The sequence below is a fragment of the Budorcas taxicolor genome, chromosome 3, assembly GCF_023091745.1.
Source record: "Budorcas taxicolor isolate Tak-1 chromosome 3, Takin1.1, whole genome shotgun sequence".
Taxonomy (NCBI): Eukaryota; Metazoa; Chordata; class Mammalia; order Artiodactyla; family Bovidae; genus Budorcas; species Budorcas taxicolor.
The window spans coordinates 99,318,137-99,342,097 of NC_068912.1; the positions used below are offsets into that span (position 1 = coordinate 99,318,137).

General features: G+C 47.2%; 1 protein-coding gene across 1 annotated transcript; it reads left to right on the forward strand.

Moving 5' to 3' along the window:
* The first annotated feature begins 223 nt into the window (after nt 1-223).
* Nucleotides 224-12,254, forward strand: LOC128045807 (cytochrome P450 4A25-like). The gene is made up of 12 exons (XM_052638273.1): nt 224-418; nt 3,003-3,144; nt 3,774-3,818; nt 4,253-4,380; nt 5,334-5,458; nt 5,808-5,962; nt 6,453-6,559; nt 6,643-6,833; nt 6,931-7,064; nt 8,968-9,032; nt 9,176-9,252; nt 12,065-12,254. Exons 1-12 carry the CDS (start codon nt 224-226, stop codon nt 12,252-12,254), a joined length of 1,554 nt encoding a protein of 517 aa, XP_052494233.1.
* The last annotated feature ends 11,707 nt before the right edge of the window (nt 12,255-23,961 follow it).

The window sequence follows — 23,961 nt, forward strand, 5'->3', positions numbered from 1 at the left end:
AAATACTATCTTCTCTTTATAATACCTACATTTTGTAACAAAAGAGAGATTGGTTTAAGAAAACAAATACAAAAACAGCAACAAACCTGGAAGCCCAGTCTGAGCTCTGCCTTCACCTTCACCCTCCCCCAGGTGGGCGGGTACATCCTCCCAGATCAGGCTGGGTGCTCAAGGGAGGTCAGGCACAGTCAGGGACAGTCAGTGATCCAGAAGCCACTGCACCATGAGTGTCTCTGTACTGAGCCCCTCCAGAGCCCTGGGCGGGGTCTCTGGGCTCCTGCCGGTGGTCTCGCTGCTCGGCTTGGTTCTGCTTCTGCTCAAGGCGGCACAGCTCTACCTGCGCAGACAGTGGCTGCTCAAAGCCCTTCATCAGTTCCCGTCTCCTCCTTCCCACTGGTTCTATGGACACAAGCGGGAGGTAGGATGGAGCTGGATGGGGGAGTGGGAGGGTCGGGAGGGCCGGAGATCTAGAGCATGGTCACACTCAGCAAGTTCACACCTGGCCCTGTGCTTGCCTGAGAGCACAGACGTGCAGTCTGATGGGTCAGCCCCGTGGGTTCACTGTGTGTGGGGACAACAGACAGGAATCTAAGAAGGTGTCAAGTCACAGGAAAAGAGGCTTACCTGCGGGGTTGGGTTATGTCAGGTGCGGAGACAAACTGGCTTGGTTCATTCAGACTAAGGGATTTTCTAGTCCTATAAGGTCAGTGCCAGAAACCCACACCAGAGGCCACACACAGGAGCGAAGCTCCCAGGATGGGGCCAGGTGAGGAAAACTGCCTGCTTGGTGTCCTCTCTCTGAACTATGAGCTCTTGGAGCTGAACCTGTAATCCTCCTCACCCGCAGCCCCCAAAACAGAGCCTGCACAGAGCAGCGTCAGTCCATTGTGTGGAGGGACAGGCAGGAGGGACAGGAGCAGCTTGCAGGTTGGGAGGGGCAGCACCTGCCCACCCAGCACTGGCACCAAAGCCTGGGGGTGGGGGAGCTCAGAGGAAAGTCAGGGCCCACATGGACATGGGTCACCAAGCCGAGTCTGTGGCTTAAACAAATTTTAGGAGAAAATCACAGGTTGCAGAGAGCTGAGGTCCCTCTCAGCAGCACAATTAGAGTAGAGTGGAGCCAAAGACGAGAACTAGAAGCAGCCCAAGCCCCATGCGGGCTGGCCCAGCACCTCTCTCCCCGCTCCTTCCTAATCTCCTGCACCCCAGGTCACTCAAGGTCCTCCCCCACTGCCTGTGCATTCCAGCCTCTGGGACTCGGCTCCCATGTGCCCTCTCCCCGGAATGATCTCATCCCTCCTATGACTGTCTCACAAGCCCCAGGCCCAAGTCATTTTCATCCTGGGTTTCCCAGGAGAGGAGAGGACTCTCTTTTTCCCTTGGATGTCCTTCTCACAAGTCAGTGGTGACTGGACGCAGCTATTTCTCTCTGCAAGATCATAGCGATGAGCTTCTTCTGGGAAACCTTGCCTCTGGCTCATGTTTCTATCCTGAAAGCATCTCGGTAAATTATGAGCCAAAGAAAGAGCAAGCGCAGGAAGACTTTCCTAACACCCAGGTCTGAGTTAGGCCCCCTTCCCCAAAGCTTCCCCACAGGCTTTGTCTTCTGTCCATCACACTTTCATGACGCCCTCCGCTTATGGCCAGTTGCTCTCTCATCTATTTCACTAGCCTGCAGGCCACAAACAGACAAGCATCTAGAGCCACCTCCTAATTTAGTGCCTTCAATCTGTGTCTGGCACAGAGTTACTGCTCAGTAAACACAAGCTCAGTGAAGGAACGTGACCCAGAGTGGCCAATTTGCCTCAGAGCTGGTGAGTCTTAATGGTAGAAGGATGCTGGTAGAGGTCAGATACCAAAGTGTAGAGTGTTTGATTTGAGTTACACAGAAGCCATTGAAATCAAGACGGTGTGACTATTTGGAACTTGTCTGGGATCAACTGCTGACAAGAAATCCAGAGGTAACAAAACAAACTGAGTCTGCAAAGTAGAGGAGAGGCAGTTGCTCTGTGGTAAAGATGCCAGGCCACCAGGCAGAGGGAAGAACGTGAGCAAAGACCTGGAAGAGGAGCAGGTGGACCCAGTGCAGGAGCGCTGGCAGCAGCATCCTGGGGGCGGAGCAATGGGTCCTGTGGAATCGCCAGCCTGTCAGGGCAAGAAGACAGAGGGTAAATTCAGGAAGGAAAGGCCTCTGGGGTCCACACTCAGGTGTGTACAAAGATTCCACTACAAGACGGGAAGTGCACAAAAGTTTCTGACAATTAGTCAATGAAAATGAGATCAAAAATCCACATATCAAAATCTTATTTCAATACCATTCTCATATGTGTACCTGCTGAATCTGACCTACAACTGTGCACACACGCAATATGGAAAATAAGATTACACACACAATGTAATACTTAATTTTTTTCACTTAGCCATACACATTCCAAACATTCTTTCCTACTCATGTACATTAACAGGTATGCTGGGATAACATCAAACATATATATTATCAGGGTGGCAAAATGAAATTATATATAAATTCAATTCTTAAAATATCTATCTCTTCTCTAAATAAACCAAATAATAGGAAAAATTGCTTACTTTCCCAGGGGATCTTCCCAATCCAGGCATGACCCAGGTCTCCCACTTTGTAGGTAAATTCATAATAGCTGACTCGCCAGAGAATCCCACAAAGTGATACAAATATCATAAATTGCTCAAGCAACTTTTTGACTGTGTGCAAATTATTTCCAAATGTTTCGCAAGTCATGGAGTTATCTTTGATGTAAGATTCTGTAGGTGGTTTGTATTGTTGGCCCATAACTCTACTTGACATGGAACAGAATCCAATCTTCGCAGGCTGGATGAGATTCCAGGTCAGAAGAAAGTTCTAAACTCTTAGTTCTGCTGATGGGTGCAGAGTGATCACCTGGTACCCTTCCAGGCCTTCACCTCCACTCCTGCTCTGGAACTAAAAGAGAGAAGTCATTGACTTGTGTTTCCCTTGGTGACAGTTCCAAGAGGAGGGTGAGCTGCCACACCTACTGAAAAGGGTAGAGAAATACCCAAGGGCCTGTGTTCGCTGGATGTGGGGCACAAGGGCCTTTGTATTTGTCTACGACCCTGACTACATGAAGATGGTCCTGGGGAGATCAGGTGAGAGGGAAACCCTCAGCTGGAAACAATCTTCCATTTGAATACAGGCCCCTGGGTGTGAAATTCCAGAAGACACAGGCACATCAGATGCCAAGGCCTGAATTCCTCCAAACACCCGCCCAACCAAAGCCAGAGAGGACAACATTATTTACTGTTATTAAATGCTTTACTCCTGGTGGGGCTGGATTCTCTTTTAAGTCTCTTTTCTTTTTACAAACAAATTGAGATGATCCCAGACCTGGAGCCAATTCCCTGTCCACACTGTCCTAGGTTGGGCACCTTTCACTGTTGCCAGTCCTGGGTCTTGAGATGGCCAGACCACCACTGACTATAGAAAAATCACAGACTCTGTCTCATTCTAGGGCACCGAACAGAGTTTATGTTTCAGGGCAATTCACCATCTTAGTCCTGTGGGTGTTCTGCTCTGCAACACTGAGCCTACGTTCCTGGGACCACGGTGACTATCAGGACAGAGAGAGTCAGGGGTGGGAGGCAAGTGGGTGGTGGCTTCAGAGTGACTGCCATTTGAAAAGCACCAGGAAGGGAAGGGAGCCCAAGGTCTAGACCTCAGGTGCTCTAGAGGCTGTCTCCATGTTTGGTCCCATCCATCTTCCCTCCTTACTTTTCAGACCCAAAATCTCCAATTATCCACAGATTCATGAAGCCCTGGATTGGTAAGTACATTTAAATACAATTGCCAACCACCCACCTGTTAGGTTTACCAAGAGTGGTCTCCTTGTGCAAATAGAGCATAATAGGTGTCAGGCACCCTCATCTCTGAATCAAACCTCATTTTTCTAAAATGCCACCAGTCTTTGTAATGGTGCTCTAGCCCTCCTGAAGCCTAGCTGCTTCTTCATCGCTTCTCAGTCTTTTCTAACGTTGCCTGACTTTTCGATAAGTTCTTTTATGACCTGCCCCCTTACACTTTTTTGACCTCATTGCTGTCATAGTCACCTGCTTTGGACAGACATACTGGAAATTCACATCCCTGAAGTATACTGGTTCTCTGACCCTTGCCCATGAGGAGACTTCTCTTGACACCCTTGGTTCCTCCCAAGAGGGCCCTAGTCTCTGTGACACCCATACACACACATCTGTGGTCCAGGGACAGGTTTGCTGCTGTTGGAGGGGCAGAAGTGGTTCCAGCACCGGCGGATGATGACCCCAGCCTTCCATTATGACATTCTGAAGCCCTACGTGGGAATCATGGCCGACTCTGTCCGAGTGATGCTGGTGAGTCCATTGCTTGTCACCATACACACTAGAATCCAGCACAGCTGACAAAGTCCACTATCAGACACTTATGTCCCTCACACACCCATTGAATAGAGCCACCCAGAATGACGCACTCATGACTTAGTATGAGAGAGCACTCATTAAAGCTAGGTGGGACAGAGGAACATCTAGGCACCAGCTTGGATCCATAATTTTCTCCTCACCAAGAGAAATCAGGGCCATGGTGTATTCAGGGTCCACTCTTCTATCTCCATGTTTGGACACAGGGGAGTAGATCAAGGAGGTCAGTGCAAATTGGCCCTGGCTGGCCTGGACAGTGGCAGCTGCAGAGGCATAGTGGATATCCCATGATGTCATGCACGTGGGCTCTGGCCTGGGTTCCATGGATTCTGAACATCACTGAGCCACTCAGGGGAGGAAATGAGCCCAGGTCTATTCTCACAGAGCTGGGTCTTCACAAATATCACCTCTGATCCAGAACAGGTACCACCTGTTCTTAGCTAACATTAGATGAGTGAAAGCAATTGAATAGCTCATGCCCCTTCTAGGAGCTGCATTAGAGCCATTTTAGCTTTTCCTTGCCTTGAAATCTTTGCTTCATAGTGTTGGATATCACCTGTCCACATCTGACGCAGGACACAGAAGTTCTCCCTCTGTCCCCTGAGAAACTATGCTTTCTGCTCTGCCAAAGTTGGTTATTATCAGAAATTATTCCAATATTCAGAATCAGTTAGGATATTAGAGGAGAATATAACTGCATGTATATGAAAGATTAAGAAAAAATAGGCATCACGTTACACACAAGTGTTACAGGCCAAAGTTGCTAAAACATGTCTGCTTAGAAGATGAGGAAATCTCATCTGAAGATGTAGAGACAGAGAGAAAGCCTGGCCTTGGCAGCACAGGTCTTCTAGGGGAGCAGGGCAGGGTCAGTCCCCATCCTTCCACAGGACAAGTGGGAGGAGCTCGTCAGCCAGGACTCACACCTGGAGATCTTTGGACATGTCTCCTCGATGACCCTGGATACCATCATGAAGTGCGCCTTCAGCCACCAGGGCAGCGTCCAGATGGACAGGTCAGTGACAGCTCTTCAAGGGCAGGACCCTGCTTTCACGAATGGGAGGGACTTACCTGAGGGGAAGTAAGGGCAGTGTGGATGCTTATCAGCACAAAAAGTAACATTCTACAGAGAGACATGGACCACGGTCAAATTCCACCCAGACCGCCCTTGACTCAGTCAGAGGTCCCTGACTCCTGCTCGGGGAGAAGCCTGGCCTCTCTGGACACCTGTAAAGGACTCCAGGGGGAGGGCTTCAGGGAAATGAGGCAGAAATCACAATGCCTCGGTGTGACCTGAGGAATCTGACCCTCTCCAGGTCAGTGCCTCTCTCAACTCCAGTCTCTTCTGCGCCCTCTCCCTTCAGGAACCCCCACTCCTACATCCAGGCCATCAGGGACCTCAGTCATCTGATTTTTTCCCGACTGCGGAATGGTCTCCACCAGAACGACCTCATCTACAGGCTGACCCCTGAAGGCCGCTGGAACCACCAGGCCTGCCAGCTTGCCCATCAACACACAGGTTCCCCTCCCACCTGGGCTGGTACCCCCCCACCACACCCCCCCACCACACCCCCCCCACCACAGCCCCACCCCCACCGCTTCATCAGGCTCACGTGGCCTAGCCTTGACCCGGTAGGCAGAGCCCAGACTTCTGCTTCCTCTTCAGGAGCTGGCACACACCCGCCTGCTGCAGGGATGGGAACCCAGAGGTCAGGGTGTCAGGTGTTGAACAGGGAGTTAGAGGAGTCACCATGTTGGTGATGCCTGAGTGAGACCCCCTCCCAGCAGCATTCAGGCAGAGCCCCCACGGGCTGTGCTAGAGTCGGGATTCCCGTCTGGAGTAGACTATGTTGGAACTCTAATCCCTGACATGCTCAGCCAGTCCCAACCTCACCCTCATTCACCTGGCACCCAGACTGGGCCTGAAGGGCAGAGGGGCTTATGGTGGGTGCAGACTCTGAATTGCCCAGAGTCCTCAGCTCTGGCTGGGAACCACTGCTCTGGGACAGATGCAGTGATCAAGGAGAGGAAGGCTCACCTGCAGAAGGAGGGAGAGCTGGAGAAGGTGAGGAGCAGGAGGCACTTGGACTTCCTGGACATCCTCCTCTTTGCCAGAGTGAGTGTGGGCAGGAGAGGCCTGAGCCTTTGTGCAGAAGCACACAGGAAGGGCATACCTGCACTCTGGCCCTGCCTCCACAGATGGAGAGTGGGAGCAGCTTGTCTGATGAGGACCTCCGTGCTGAGGTGGACACGTTCATGTTTGAGGGTCACGACACCACAGCCAGTGGCATCTCCTGGATCCTCTATGCTCTAGCCTCCCACCCAGGACATCAGCAGAGGTGTCGGGAGGAGATCCAGAGCCTCCTTGCGGATGGTGCTTCCATAACCTGGTGAGTGTCCTGGAGATGGAAGAACCCTGTCCTACCTGAACTCAAGAGAATCCCTGGTTGTCCAGTCCTGCCTGCCCTCAGATGGGCTTCCTTTCAGGGACCACCTGGACCAGATGCCCTACACCACCATGTGCATCAAGGAGGCACTGAGACTCTATCCACCAGTACCAGTCATTAGCAGAGAGCTGAGCAAGCCCATCACCTTCCCTGATGGACGCTCCTTACCTGCAGGTATGAACTTCACCTCACCACTCAGCTAAGCACTCTGTAGGACACGTGGTAGACCAGAAATCCACCTGTGCATTTCCAGTTTCAGGATGCTCTGGCTCTTGTCTGCCTGAAGATAATATTTATTCTCTAGTTTGAATGAGCTTAAAAGAATGCTTTTCCATAAATCCTAGGATTAATACTACCATACATTAAATAATCCTACTGCTAGGAACATACCTTGGGAACACCAGAATCCAAAAAGCACATGTGCTGCAGTGTCCATTGCAGCATTGTTTACAATAGCCAGGACGTGGAAGCAACCGAGGTGTTCACTGATAGATGAATGGATAATGAAGCTGCGTTCCATATACACAATGGAATATTACTCAGTATAAAATGGAACAAATATGAGTCAGTTGCAGTGAGGTGGAAAAATCTACAGCGTGTTATACAGAGTGAAGCACTCAGAAAGAGAAAAACAAATATCGCGTATTAACACACACATGTAAACATAGACTCTAGGAAAATAGTGCTGATGAATGTATTTGCAGAGCAGGAATGTAGATGCAGACACAAGGAATGACTTGTGGATGCAGGAGGGGAAGGAGAGGGTAGGACAATTTGAGAAAGTAACATCGGCACAGATAGACTATCATGTGTAAAATACTAGTATGTATCTAGTGGAAAGCTGCTATATAAAAGGAAGGCCAGCCTAATTCTCTGAAATGGCCTAGCGGGGTCGAATGGGAAGGGCGAGAGAGGTGCAGGATGGAGGGGATATAGTTGTTGTTTAGTTGCTAAGTCATGTCTGGCTCTTTTGCAACCCCACAGAGCGTAGCCCACCAGGCTCCACTGTCCATGACATTTGTCAGGCAAGAATACGAAAGTTAGTTGCCATTTCCCTCTCTATATATATAGATACATAACTGCACCTTGCGGAGAAGTCTGGTAGGCTGCAGTCCATGGGGTTGCAAAGAGTTGGACACGACTGAGTGACTTCACTTTCACTTTTCACTTTCCTGCATTGGAGAAGGAAATGGCAACCCACTCCAGTGTTCTTGCCTGGAGAATCCCAGGGAAGGGAGAGCCTGGTGGGCTGCCGTCTATGGTCTCTCATAGAGTCAGACACGACTGAAGCGACTTAGCAGCAGCAGCAGCAGCATGGCAGAAACTAACACACCTTTGGAAAGTAACTAACCTCTACTGAAAGGAAAAAATGTTTGACACAAAACTTGAATGTAACAAAGCGCAACAAGTAAATGTTGACCCTTCTGTGTGGTCTTATAATGGAGCCTAAAATTCTAATTCTTGAATCATGAAGGCAGAAGCAGGGGGAGGCATGGTGCTTCCAAATGGGGTGTAAATAAGGGAGGGCGCTCAAGAGACTCCACTGGCATGGGTCATAGGCTCTAGTCTCTGAGGTGCCCTCTGGTGGATGGCAAGGAGCAGGTGATGATGAGGTCTGAGAGCCCTGCCATGGCTGGAGGCCACCCACTGACTCAGCACCCAGTGGGTCTGAATCCCAGCCTGTTCCCTCCTAATTGTGGGATCATAGACCCAACTCTTCACCTCTCTGAGGCTCAGGTGCTTCATGGGCTTGTGGGGACAGGAGTGCTTGTGTGAGGATTAAATGATTCTTGCACATTCCCCAGGTTCATGATGGCACTTGATAAATGTGAGTTGTCACCTGAGCTGCTCCTAAGTGTATCCTTGCCGTTCCTTCAATTCTCAGTCCTGGGCTGTGGTCACCTACCCCTAATCTGTGACCGTGTGCTTTGTCATGCCCCGCCCACCTGTCTTGACAGAGCAGCATTCCACTCAGAGTGACGGAGGGTGCTCCCATGGCGGCTCCCAGGGCTTTGGCGAGGCCACACCTCCCCTGCACTATGGGACCACCAGCTTCTCTCTCTCCTCTGCCCCACAGGAATCTTACTCTCCCTCTCCATTTATGGGCTTCATCACAACCCAAAGGTGTGGCCGAACCCAGAGGTACGATGGACGTGGGAGGAGGAGATGGGACCTCTCTCGACACCAAACCCTCCCCCTGCTCCCTCTCTGGGATTCTTCTCCCCCAGTGCATTCATGTGAGGGGTTTGACCCCGAATGTCCAGGCCCCGGTGCTCTCTCTGCAGGTATTTGACCCAACCCGGTTCGCACCAGGTTCTACTCGACACAGCCATGCCTTCCTGCCCTTCTCAGGAGGATCCAGGTGAGGCCTCTGTACTGGGGGAAGCAAGTGTCACGGGTTGCTCCCCGATGTGTGTGACTGTCTACCTTCATATGAGGAGCATGAAGTTCCGTCCTTGTATGTTGATGGGCTGAGAAGGAGGCGTGGGTCTCCATGTACAAGAAGGTCTTCAGGACCCACCACAATGACACACCTCCCACTGTCCACAAGGATTGACGTCATTTCCATGTCCGTGGCCAATCCAAAGTATCCAGGGTTTTCCTCACTTTAGGAGTATGACGTTATAGCATTAACGTCTTCATGACATTTAAACTACACATGTTTGGTTAGCGCAATTTCAGTCACACGATTATCTTCATTGAAAGATGATTTTCTCTGTTCCCACCTTCCTAGTCAGCCCCGTGCCTTTCTGCTTAATTCACCTGTCTGCCCACACTGTATTCATCGTGCTTGCCTGGATTGGGAATTCCATGTCCTGAGGCTTCAAGTTATGTATGTGATCAGTTATAGTTGTAGTTTGAAGAAAGTTTCACAGTCATGAGTATGTTCTCACTTCCTGCACTACATCCGACATAGATTTGACTGTGTATTAATATAACCGTAACATATATTTTCTGTTGCCAAAATTCTTTATTAAAAAGCAGAGTTTAGACACCATGGTCCCAGATTATACAGAGTAATGTTAGTAAGAAGAATCTTAAAGTGGAGGACAATCAAGCCTGCTTTGGGGAGTCTATTGCTGATCCTGCTCATGATGCCAATTTCTCACTGCTCATACTGTGCACACTGTTTGCTGAACGCAGGATAGATGCAAAGCATCAGCTAAGAGGCTGGAGGAGGACTGGAGGAGCCATAGGGACTGCAGACACGTTTATTCTCTCCTGGCTGTGTTATGGCCGCCATAACACAGCTCTGTCCTGCCTGACACAGCCGCCGTAGCAGCAGCCATAAAAACCATAACGTAACCTCATATAATATAACCATGATGTTGGTCCAACTTAGCCCCAGTGCAGTAGTAACCGGGGCTTTCACAGCCAAACTCATAAAGGCGTACTTCACACCTCCCTCAGAGCTTTTGCACGTGGAGCTTATATAACAAAAGTAGCCAGAGTCCAAGCGAGTACCATGTGATGCATGTCCGCAGTGCTATAGGTAATCTAGCTCTTCCATAATCATTAGTTACAAACCCCGAGGCAACAGTGAGAGGCCTCGGGGAGAGAGCGCCTGACAATGCCATCTTGGCTAATTTGCTCTTTCCCTACAGGAGGGAGAGTATTTTGTGTTTGACATGTGCATTTGAAAAATCTATTGCATGTAAAACATAAAGCACCCTTGAGATAGCTATTAGCCTGATTGATACACTCCTAAATGATTGCTGTGAAGATCTTAAAGGGCACAGAACCTCCCCTGAAATAGTAACTTCAGTGGCTTTGTAACATAGTAGAAACAAGTTTTTTTCTGACTGTACAGATCTAAGAAACTTTCAGTTGGTGAATCAACCGTTACAGAACAGTGTTGGAGTAAACTGTCTTATTGATTCTAGGATTTGGTTTACGCCAGGGTCCAGTTCTTCCTAGTAGACATGGCTGCAGGTCATTCAGTTGCTGCTAGAGGGCAGGAGGGACTCGGCAGCTTGATTCCTACGTCAGACTGAATATTTCTTTTCTTCTCATTCCACTTGAGTTGTTTTCAATTCAATCAATATTGTTCAAATGTGAAAGTATGTATTAAGCGTGTCTCTGTGTGCCAAGACCTGTGCTAGGAGATGGGAACACAGGGATGATAACGCTGTCCTCCCCCAGGGCTCACAGTCAACAACACGTCTGCTTCAACAGACATCATTCACCCATCCACTCTTTCACTCATTCAGTCCTTGAGCAGACTGTGGGGGGATCCATGATCCGGCACTGTGCTGGGCACTGGATGTGATGCGTCCTTGAGTTAACACCCATGGTGCCTTGAGGGTCCCGAGTGGGAAGAGGTGCAGCCAGCAGAGGGGGTGAGGGTGGTGGTCACTGGATTGAGCCTTGAGCATGAGGATGGCAGAGGCAAGGGGAGGGGACGTCAACCGTCGCTGAGTCAGGAAGAGGAGAGGGACAGACCCCAGGTGAGTGAGGAAGAATCCAGAGAGGGCTGTGATGCCGCTGAGGCACTGGGACGTGTCCTCCCTGTGATGCTCAACAGACAGGCCTGGAGCGACTGTGGCTTTAGAGGGAAGGAAGGAGTGGAAGCTGAAAAGGCCAGATGAGGAGCCCAAGGGATGGTTAGGAGGGTCATTTCTGGATTAGAATAGAACGTTCCAAAGGTAGATTGACTGAGGGGCTGAGGGAGACAGGAAGGCAGACCATTAACTGAGAGGGAATGGGTCCAGTAGGTTCAGAGTGGTTAACCTTTGTCCTCCCCAGGAAGCCTCCCTGTTGCCATTCTGATTCCTTGCACAGCCCTGTCTTGTCTTCTCTGGGGACTGGGCAGCCTGTTTGTCCACTGTAGGTGGTAAGGTCCTGTATCCACACTGCCCCTACAGTGCTCTGGGCTGACCTGAAACCAGGAATTGCCAGTGGACGAGTGAATAAAGTACTAGCTCACACTTGACTTGACTCTGCGGCTTAAAGCGCTGATGCTCCCCAGGTGTTCCTGCTGAGAGTGGAGTATGAGTTAGGAGCAGTCCTTAGAGAGGTGGGCTTTGCCATCTGTCAGGGAAGAGCTCTGCTGGCAAGTTCAGTGGGATGAGTAAGGAAGGGATCAGGTTTGACCACAGGAGGAGAGCCCTGATTCCCTGTGCTCAGCAGGGGTTAGAAGCCTCTGCTCTCTTCCTTTTTATCTCCCAACCTAGGAACTGCATCGGGAAGCAGTTTGCCATGAATGAGTTGAAGGTGGCCGTGGCCCTGACCTTGCTTCGCTTTGAGCTGTCACCGGATCCCGCCAGGGTCCCTGTGCCCATGCCAGTCATTGTGCTGAGATCCACAAATGGGATCCACCTGCAGCTCAGGAAGCTCTCTGATTCAGGTGGGGACAAGGACTAGCTCTGAGGGCCCCTGTCTGCCATCCCGTCTTGCTGTCACTCTCTCCTGTCCGTGCCCCCTTGCCCACATCCTGCTTCTGTCTGCCCTGCCAGCTTGCCTCATGTCTTGCTTCATGTCCAGCAGCAGACTTTCTGCGCTTCTCCTCTCACCTTTTTCCAGGCTCCCTGTGTGCTGTCTCTCCATCTGTCTCTGACCCCCTGTATCTCTCACTGTCTACCTGAATCCTGATCACCTGACACCCTCCAATCTGTCTGCTCTCTCCTGTGTTTCTCCCCTTCTGCCTGCCTCTCTGTCCCTGAATTCACTTCTGTTTTGTTGGTAAAAAGAATTGTGTCTGCCTTAGGAACTTAGAACAACACAAAATTATCCTCTGATGGCTCTGGAGTGAGAAGTCAGAAAAGGGTTTCCCTGGACACAACCAAGATGTTGACACGCCCCTCATCCAGGGACCTGGGACAGGATCCTGCTTTTTGTCATTTTTGCATCTAGAGCTTCAATCCTTGCATTCCTTGGCTCCTAGGCCTTCCTCCACATTCAAATCCAGCAGCATCTTCAAATGTCCCTCTGCTTCTGTCTTCACATAACCTTCTCTTTCATCAAGACTTTGTGCTTAGCTGGGCAACTCAGATCGAACAGGCTTATTCTGGGGTTCTGGGAACTAGGACAAGAACACCTGGGGAGCCATCACTGGACCTGTTAAATGCTGTGTGCCTCCCTTCGCCCTGGGCCACTGCTCTCTCCTGTGTGAGATGGGTCTACCCCCGTTTCACTCACATGGTTTCCTCTTTCCCCGTCTCTGGATAAAGTGCACAATATCATATGGAATGTGTGTGTCTTGTCTGAAAGGAGTTGGAAGAAGCAGAAGAGAGAGAAGGGGAGGGAATAACAGCAGGGAGGAGGAGGGGAGATAACACCTGCTCTGTGAGGCCGAGACCTAGCAGGGAGAGCTTGTCCAGCCCCCCTGCAGCTTCACACTCTGGAGTCACTCAAGCCCCACACCCTGCCTGGCGTCTGAGGCTCCCATGACAGCTGAGTCAGAAGAAAGGCCTCGTCACCTGAGGCTCAGAGGGAAGACGCTCACTCCAACACCTGTCAGGGAGGGAGCCTGCCTCTTCTCTGTGGTAGCTTCCTCACCACATCTGTAGAGGGGCCCAGCCAGCGCCCACCCTGTGCTGAGCAGGGAAGACTTACAGACTTGGCCAGGCACAAAGGTCTCCTTCACCCCAGAAGAGATTTGAGCAGAGCCCAGCCTGGCCAGGTCACCAGCCCCCTGGCAGCCGTTCCTCATGGGCAGGGCCTGCAGGCTCCTCAGATGCCACAAGGGGTGGGTGGGTGTGTGTGTGTGCAGGAGGGCCTGGAGGAACCAGCTGGGCACAAGTCTTGGATGCCACACAGGGAGAAGCCAGCCCCTCAGGACACTTGTAAATACTGAGCTTCTCCAGAGGGTAAGGCAGAAATGACAATGCCTCAGTTGGGAATGCAAACTAGTTTAGCCACCATGGAGAAGAGTGTAGAGATTCCTTAAAAAACTAGAAATAGAACTGCCATATGACCCAGCCATCCCACTTCAGGGCATACACACTGAGGAAACCAGAATTGAAAGAGACACGTGTAGCCCAGTGTTCATCGCAGCACAGTTTACCATAGCCAGGACATGGAAGCAACCTAGATGTCCATCAGCAGATGAGTGGATAAGGAAGTTGTGGTACATATACACATCGGGATATTACTCAGCTGTAAAAAAAGAATGCATTTGAGTCCGTTCTAATGACGTGGAGGAAACTGGAGCCTATTATATAGAGTGAAGTAAATCAGAAAGACCAATACAGTACATTACCGCATATATTTAGAATTTAGAAATACGGTAATGACAATCCTATAAGGAAGACATCAAAAGAGACATGGATGTAAAGAACAGACTTTTGGACTATGTGGGAGAAGGCAAGGGTGGGGTGATATGAGAGAATAGCACTGAAACATGTGTATTAACATATGTAAAACAGATGACCAGTGCAAGCTCAATACATGAAGCAGGGCACTCAAAGCTGGTGCTCTGGGACAACCCAGAGAGATGGGGGGGGGGGGGAGGTTCAGGATGGGGGCACTCATGCACCCCCATGCTCGGTTGACGTTTGGGAACAACCACCACAATATTGTAAAGTAATTAGCCTCCAGTGAAAATAAATAAATAAATAAAAGGAATGGAGGTAGTGTGGAATAATTATTTTAAAAAATGATTGAATTTGTTTACAAAACAGAAATGATGCACAGTCATAGAAACATGCATTTGCTTACCAAGGAAAATGGGAGAAAGGAATAAATTCAGAGTATGGGATTATTCGATAAACACTACTGTATATAAAGTAGATAAATATCAAGAATTTACTGTAAGCACAGGGAATCTTATTCAAAATATTTTGATAACCTATAATGGAGAAGCATCTAAAAAAGAATATGTATGCATATAGTGCATATATCTGAATCACTTTGCTGTACAACTAAACTAACACAGTATTGCAAATCAACTAAAAGTCAATCAAGTTAAAAAAAAAAATAGCACCATACATTGGCCTTTAATTTAGAGCATTTACACTCTCCTGGAGAACCTTACCTCAGACATGCCAGTTATTGCCACCTAGAAGTCCTGTATACCCACCCCTCATAATTTTTCTGGTTCTGGAATGCATAACTAGAACACATATATTCATCAGTTGGTAAAGAAGTAGCTAAATTTGGGGATTTAATATTTCCAGCTTCACTGGAATCTTCCCATATTTCCCCATTCCAATTTCAGGTTCCCATTACTTCCCAGTAAATGCTCACACTTTGGCAGAAGATTGGGCAATCAATTTGCATGCAATGCAGACACTGACAGGATGAGACTCTGGATTTAGTTTTCACAAATCTCAGCCCTGGCTGAGGCCCTGTGGCTACAGGAAACAAAGATTTCTTTCAGGTCAGATATTGAAGCTTTCTGGTCAGTTATGTGTAGTTTGGCCTGGGAATTTGAATCCCCAACCTCATCCATTTCCTTCAGTGCTTTCACCAGTACAGCTAGGAACAACCAGCTGGTCTTAATAAATGCTTTAATTCAACTGAAAAGTTCTAAGATATTGAATATATGGTCATCAGAATCTTGCTTTTTATAAAAATTTGGTTAGTAACATCCAATGATGATGTGTTGTGTATCTTTATTTAAAATCCTCAGAGATGATGCTCTTAAAGGACCGCACTCAATATGTCAGCAAACTTGGAAAACTCAGCAAAGGTCAGTTTTCATTCCAATCCCCAAGAAGGGCAATGCTAAAGAATGTTCAAACTACATATCCTTGTGCTCGAATTACATGCTAGCAAATTATGCTCAAAATCCTTCACGCTAGGATTCAGCAGTATGTGAATTGAGAATTTCCAGATGTGCAAGCTGGGTTTAAAAAATAGAGGAACCAGAGATCGAATTATCAACATTCGTTGGATCATTGAGAAAGCAAGGAATTCCAGAAAAACATCTACTTCTGCTTCATTGACTGTGCTAAAGCCTTTGACTATGTGGCTCACAAGAAACTGTGGAAAATTCTTCAAGAGATGGGAATACCAGATCACCTTACCTGCCTCCTGCGAAACCTGAATGATGCTGGTCAACAAGCAGCAGTTAGAACTGGACATGAAAAAACAGACTGGTTCCAAACTGAGAAAGGAGTACGTCAAGGCAGTATATTGTCACCCTGTTTATTGAGTTTATATGCAGCGTATATCATGCCAAATGTTGGGCTGGCTGAGTCACAGACTGGAATCGAAATCGCCAGGAGAAATACCAACAACTACAGACATGCAGATGATACCACTCTAATGGCAGAAAATGAAGAGGAACTAAAAGCCTCTTAATAAGAGTGAAAGAAGGGAGTGAAAAAGCTGGCTTGAAACTCAGTATTCAAAATACTAAGATCATGGGATCTGATTCCAGTAATTCATGGCAAAAAGAAGCAGAAAAAGTGGAAGCAGTGACAGATTTTATATTCTTGGGCTCCTAAATCACTGTGGATGGTGACTGCAGCCATGAAATTTGAGACACTTGCTTCTTGGATGGAAAACGATGTTAAAACTATATAGCATATTAAAAAGCAGAGACATTATTTTGCTGACAGCGATTCGTATTGTCAAAGCTAAGGTTTTTTCCAGTGGTCATGTACGGATGCGAGAGTTGGACCATAAACAAGGCTGAGCGCCAAAGAATTGTTGCTTTTGATTTGTGCTGCTGGAGAAGACTCCTGAGAGTCCCATGGACTGCAAGGAGATGAAACTAGTCATTCCTAAAGGAAATCGACCTTGAATATTCATTGGAAGGACTGATACTGAAGCTGAGGCTCCTGTACTTTAGCTACACGATATGAAGAACAGACTCATTAGAAAAGACCCTGATGCTGGGAAATATTGAGTGCAGGAAGAGAATTGGGTGGCAGAGGATGTGATGGTTGGATACAATGTCCAATTCAATGGACATGAATTTGAGCAAACTCCAGGAGAAAGTGAAGAACAGAGAAGCCTGGCATGCTGCAGTCCATGGCCGCAAAGAGTCAGACTCAACTTAGCAACGGAACAACAACAACATTGCTACCTCATGCCCTAGACTACCTGGGTCCTCTTTACCATTGACCACATAGTCATTAGTGTCTTTCCAGCTACTTCTATTAGAGAACCAGTTCCATCCAGAAGCCAATTCAGGAAACTCATCCCTAAGATTTTGCTGCTCTTCAACATTATGGGTAGCAAAATCTGAGATAGTCTGAGTTCTAACAGAGAAACAGAACCAGCAGAATAGATGTCCACACTGGGAAAAAGACAAATGCAGCAGGAAAAGGTGCCTGAATACTGCTTCTCTGCCCAGCCACGTGTTCCCTTGCCTCCTTCTCTGCCATCCCACTAGGAAGCTGAGCAGCTGAGCTTAAGAAAGGATCATGGGGACCAGGCAGTCCACTGGATCAGATAACTGAGTGGGAACAGGGCAGGGAGAGCCAGGCCAGGCAAAGATCCTTCTCACACAGCACCAAAGGGGAGTGGGAAGGGCAGGGAAGGCAGGTGCTCACTCACCAATCCACTAGAGAAGAAGTCATGTATACCTTGTCCTTAGGATCTCTAGGACACAGAGAAGACTGGGTCAGGCAGAGACTGAGGGGTTCCCTGAGGATGCCAGGTGAGAAATAAAGTGAGTCCCCACCTGGCCAGACTTTAGGTGCAGGCCCAGGACCCCTCCACACATGGCATCTTGAGCCCTGTGCTCTCAGGAGCTTCAACTTCTCCCAGGAGCCCTCATCTTCTCCAGTGTACACAGCTTGGCAAATCAAGGTCATAGATGTTTAGGAAGCCTAGGAACTGTCCAAACCAGAGTCGATGGGCGTAAGAAAACTGGGGGGCCCAGGACACCACCTTGTTCAAACTCCCGGTTTACTGGATCTGAAATAGCAACAGAAGGCCTGCCTCTCATGGACCCAGGGACACCCGCCAGGCCAGCAGGGAAAAGGGAAAGCTTCCCGGGAAGATGTAGGGAGCACCCCTCCCTGCACGATAAACAAGTAAACAGTAAAGTAAAATGACTGCAGACAGTACTAAGAAGGAAATAAGCACAGCGCTGGGAGACAGACTGACAGGGAGGCCCTGTTTAGATAGAGAGACCCAGGATGGACTCTTTTTGGAGAGGACATTCAAGGTCAAACCGCGGGATGATAATGGAGCTGACCCTGCGAAGAGTAAGGGGAAGGGCATTCCAGGTAAAGGGGGCAGCAAGCAGTGTGTGGAGTAGGAAAAAATATGGTGTCTCCCAGGGGCTGCCACTAGACGGCGCTGTGGTCGGAGATAAGGTTGGAGAGATTGCCTAGAGGGTGGTGTATGCTCTAGGACTGAGAACATAGAAAGGATGATATAGAGACAGCAGCGGGCACCATGCCAGCACATAGCAAGCTGATACAAAATGAATGAGAGTCAGGAATTAGCAAAGCTGGAGTTATAAATTTAAGGTGATGGTCTTCTGACACTGACTTGTTTTGTGTCTTGAAAAGTCCACTATCCCTGATTTCTTGTCCATAAAACAAAGTTAATAACCCACGGTATTGCCTGGAAAATCCCATGGACAGAGGAGGCTGGAGGGCTATAGTCTGTGGGGTCGCAAAGAGTCGGACATGACTGAGCGACTTCACTTACTCACTTACTTACTGATTGTGCTTTTGGAGAAGGCAATGGCACCTCACTCCAGTACTCTTGCCTGGAAAATCCCATGGACAGAGGAGCCTGGTGGGCTACAGTCCATGAGGTCTCTAGGAGTCGGACACGACTGAGCGACTTCACTTATTCACTTAGTGATTGTGCTTTTGGAGAAGGCAATGGCACCTCACTCCAGTACTCTTGCCTGGAAAATCCCAGGGACGGCGGAGCCTGGTGGGCTGCCGTCTCTGGGGTCGCACAGAGTCAGACAGGACTGAAGCGACTTAGCAGCAGCAGCAGCAGAAGTGATTGTGCTTTAGAAAGTATAAGCTCTGTGTAAACATTGAAGAGACAGCTTTAAAACCTTTACGGCTTTTACTGCCAGCATTGTGCAGAGTAGGGAAAAAGGATTCTGTGTTTCTCAGAATCATTTCTCTGTCTAAATCCAGGCCAAAAGAGGTGACATAAATTTGTTCTTGTTCAGTCCCTCAGTGTTCTTTGACTCTTTGTGACCCCATGGACTGCAGCACGTCAGGCTTCCTTATCCTTCACCATCTCCTGGAGCTTATTCAAAATCATGTCCATTGAGTCAGTGATGCCATCCAACCATCTCGTCCTCTGGCATCCCCTTCTCCTCCTGCCTTCAATCTTTCCCAGCTTCACGGTCTTTGTCAGCTCTTCCCATGAGGTAGCTGAAGTATTGGAACTTCAGCTTCAGCATCAGTCCTTCCAATGAATATTCAGGATTGATTTCCTTTAGGATTGACTGGTTTGAACTCCTGGCAGTCCAAGGGACTCTCTAGAGTCTTCTCCAACACCACAGTTCAAAAGCATCGATTCTTCGACACTTAGCTGTCTTCATGGTCCAGCTCTCACATCCATACATGACTACTGGAAAAGCCATAGCTTTGACTTTACATACCCTTGTCAGTAAATAATGTCTCTACTTTTTCATACGCTGACTAGGCTTGTCATGGTTTTCCTACCAAGGAGCAAATGTCTTTTAATTTCATGGCTTCAGTTACCGTCTGCAGTGATTTTGGAGCCCAAGAAAAAAAAGTCTGTGACTGTTTCCATTGTTTCTCCATATAATTGCCCTGAAATGATGGGGCCAGATGCCATGATATTAGTTTTTTGAATGTTGAGTTTTAAGCCAGCTCCAACGGGGGTGATACATAGTGATTCCTGGCTAAAATAAAGAGATTTGGTTTCTGACTTTCACTGCATGGGGAAAGCAAGCAAATGTTTGGCTTGAAAGACTTTTCCTGGAACTTGCTGTCTTTATATGAGGGTAAAAGTAAACAAGATATGTTAAGCTGCATCAGCATCAAACCCAACTTTTTCAAATGCAGAGAACAAGAAGTGTCTGTAACCTCCCCACAGCAGTCATCACTACAAGATGCTGGCCTGGAAATTGACTACCTTCCCTCTTCCACCTTTCTGTTGCCTATAACCTGAACCAGGAAGCATTCTGAAATAAAAATATTAAGTTTCTTGTTAAAATATGGCAGTAAAAACTGACTCTAGTCTGTTGAAGATTATGATTTAACTAGTCCAAAGTTATACTTCTTCCCTCTTTCATTCATTCAGATGAATGAAAGAATGATTTGAATGATTTCATTCAATTCAGTAAGTATTTACTGAGGATCATCAGTAGGTACCGTCTTCTGGTCCAGGTTATGGAAATTATAAGGACATAGAATGCTTAGTGACAACTTTCAAGGAATCCCTGGTTGGGTTAGGTGAGTACCAAATGAGTGGAAAAAATATTTACTGGTTAATTTAAAGAGTTTAGCTCATACTTTAGCTAAATAGTTTCACTTTGTAAAAAGTTCGTTGAAAATTCTCCATAAACATCATTTTCAGTGATTGCTACATCTAACCACAGAGTTTGCCAACACTTTCTCACAAAGGCAGCCCTGAGTAGTGAGGCTGCGTTTACACCAGTACATGGAGTGATAACCTGGAAGACTCTCCTGCTGCTTGGATCACTGGAAAACAGATCAAGCATGAAACACCCTTGGGAAATTGGGCTGCATTCATATATGGACAGCAGCTCAACCCACTCATTATCTTTTCATGCTCGTGGTTAACGGCAGAGTCTCTGGAGCCAGACTGCCTGGGTTTGAATCCTGGTTCTACCTCTCACCAACAGAGTGACCCTGGGTGAGAAACTAGCCTCTTAGTGCCTTCATTTTCTTGTCTAGACTATGGGGAGTTTCTTAATCTGTCTTGTAGGATCGTTGTGGGATAACATATATAATGTTCATTGTTTAGTGCCTGGAATGTAGGAGGTGCTCACTAACATTAGCTATTGCCAAGCTTTTTGAGTCCAGGGATATAGAAGAAGGCAAGGACTGAGGGAGGGAAAGGATAACAACCAGAATTCAAATCCAGCTTCTCCCAGTTCAAAGTTCTTTCCCTTACTACCCCTATGCTGTGGGAGAAAAGCTAGCGCTGAGCCAAGTGAAGGAAAGAGTCAGGGTCCAAGAGTCCTTGTGTCAGGGCACAGAGAGGGATGGAAGGCAACCAAAGAACTAGGTAAAAGTGGAGAGGAATGAGTGTAAGCGGTTACATGCCCTGGTGTTTGGACAGAGCTCAGGATTTAGGGGAAAAAGAAAAGAACTCTGGCCTCACGGGTTGTGTAATAAATCCCTTGTCATGAGGATGGGCAAAGGAGGAGGGTGTTGGGAGTAAGAGGTTAAATAGTTCAAAGAGCACGTCTGTAGGAAATGGGGCCCCTTTGGGAAAGCTTTCCAAAGAATCCTTCCTGAAATGTATGGTGTTTTACTTTCTGTGTTATGGGCCTTGGACATGACCTAGAAGGAGATAATCGTGGGAAAAGTGAGAGGTGTGTTGAGTTGAAGGTGATGTCCTCACCCCTTGCTTTTTCATGTATGACATCCATGGATTTGCCAATACTTGGAAAATTTTCCCAGCATTTGCCAACTTGTGTTCTCCAACCCATCTTCCAAGACCTCTTTATCTTTTAATTTTCACCTTCCTTAGGTGGCCCAAGCCTACTATTCATTCCTTCAGTGTATCCTTTATCATATTTGATTGAACTAATGAATTTTTCTGTCTTAAGGCACCAAACCATGAACTCAAAAGATATTAATTTTTGAGTGAATGAATGAATAATTGTGTGAGGTATTTAGAGAAAGGATTACCATCCTATCTTTATTAGTTTTGCAGGAGAACTGTACCAATTGACCAGAAACTTGGTGACTTAAAACAATATAAATTTATTGTGCCATAATTCTTGGGGTCATAGTATGAAATCAATATCACTGGGCCAAAATCAAGATATTGGCAGGGCCATACCCTCCTTGGAATCTCTACGGTGAATTCATTCTCTCCCCTGTCCCCACAGCTGCTCTTAATGTACCAGTTGTAGGCATATTTTGAATTGGAAGCTCATTCTGACCTTAGGATGGAGTGCAGAGCTAACTTGTTATTTGTAGAATAAATATTAGCATTAACCTTATATTAATTAGTGGATGTGGTATGGGTAGAATTCAATTTGTTAATATTAAGGCAAGCAATAGAACTGATGCAATGATAAATATTAATACAGAGGAAGCTCATTTGTATAATAATTCTTTAAAAACTTTATAGCTTCATCAATTAGTATTGGTATTCCATAGAAGACAATAAACTAGATCCTTTGTGAAGTTATGCACACCCTAAAACTTTTTGTACCATTAATATAGGAAAGCTAAGGCTAATTAAATAGGAATAGCTAGTCACAGGGCTTCCCAGGTGGTGCAGTGGTAAAGAATCTGCCTGCCAGCGCAGGAGACGGCCTGGGACAGGCTTGATCCGTGGGTCGGGAAGATCCCTGGAGGAGGAAATGGCAACCCACTCCAGAATTCTTGCCTGGAAAATCCCATGGACAGAGGAGCCTGGTGGGCTATAGTCCCTGGGGTTGCAAAGAGGTGGTCATGACTGAGCAACTTGGCACACTCGAACACACACACAGCTAACAATACGTCATTAGTAATGAACATACTGTTAAGAGGAATTGCCCCTCTGAATAGAAAGGTTTAAGTGTTATAAAATTGCCAGGCCTGGCTACCTTAAGAAACCCATCTTGGAGTAAAGCTAATGTTTATGGTGTTGATTAAGATGATTTCATTTATAATAATAGAAAAATCTTTCAAAAGATCGGCCTTACATCTGTTGCCCTCCTTAAAATATAGACGCCTGTCAGGAACTGTTTGTCTTTTAGGGCTAGATTTCCAATATTTACCAAAGATACAGGAAGAGTTTCAAGTGATCATCCTATTTTTTGCAAACCTGGCTCATCATTTAAATTATGAATAATAGATACAAAGCATAAGACTAACCCACTGGAGTGGGTCGCCGATTCCTCTTTCAGGGCATCTTCTTGACCCAGGGATTTAGCCAGAATCTCCTGCATCTCCTGCACCCCAGGATTTATTTATTTTATAACCGATAGTTTGAACCTTTTGACTCAACCCATTTTGGCTAACCCCCATCCCCCACCTCTGACAACCTCCAATTTTTTCTGTGTAAGTCCAATTGTTTTATTTTATTTTGGATTAGACATTTAAGTGAGATGATGTCTCACTTAATAAGACATAACTAAGTGAAATATTGGCATAATGCCCTCAAGTTTCATCCATGTTGTCACAAATAGCCAGATTTCCTTCCTTTTTTATGTCTGAATTACATTCCAGTTATATATATATATATATATATATATATATATATATATGCTCAATCGATTCGGTCATGTTTGACTCTTTGTGACCCTATAGACTGTAACCTACCAGGCTCTTCTGTCCATGGGGATTCTCCAAGCAAGAATACTGGAGTGGATTGCTATGCCCTCCTCCGGGGGATCTTCCCAACTCAGGGATCGAACCCATGTCCCCTGTGGCTACTGCATTGCAGGCGGATTCTTTACCACTGAGACACTGGGGAAGCCTCTCTCTCCCTCTCTCTCTCTCTATATATATGTGTATATATACATAAAACATGTTTTATCCATTTGAACTGTGGTGTTGGAAAAGACTCTTGAGAGTCCCTTGGACTGCAAGGAGATCCAACCAGTCCATTCTGAAGGAGATCAGCCCTGGGATTTCTTTGGAAGGAACGATGCTAAAGCTGAAACTCCAGTACTTTGGCCACCTCATGCGAAGAGCTGACTCATTGGAAAAGACTCTGATGCTGGGAGGGATTGAGGGCAGGAGGAGAAGGGGACGACAGAGGATGAGATGGCTGGATGGCATCACCGACTCGATGGATGTGAGTCTGAGTGAACTCCGGGAGTTGGTGATGGACAGGGAGGCCTGGCGTGCTGCAATTCATGAGGTTGCAAAGAGTCGGACATGACTGAGTGATTGAACTGAACTGAACTGAAACATTTTCTTATTCATTCATCCATCAATTAACACTTAGATTGTTTCTCTTTTTCTTGGCTGTTATTAATAACATACTGTTTTCCATAGTGGTTTTACCAAGTTACATTGCCACACATGGTACACTA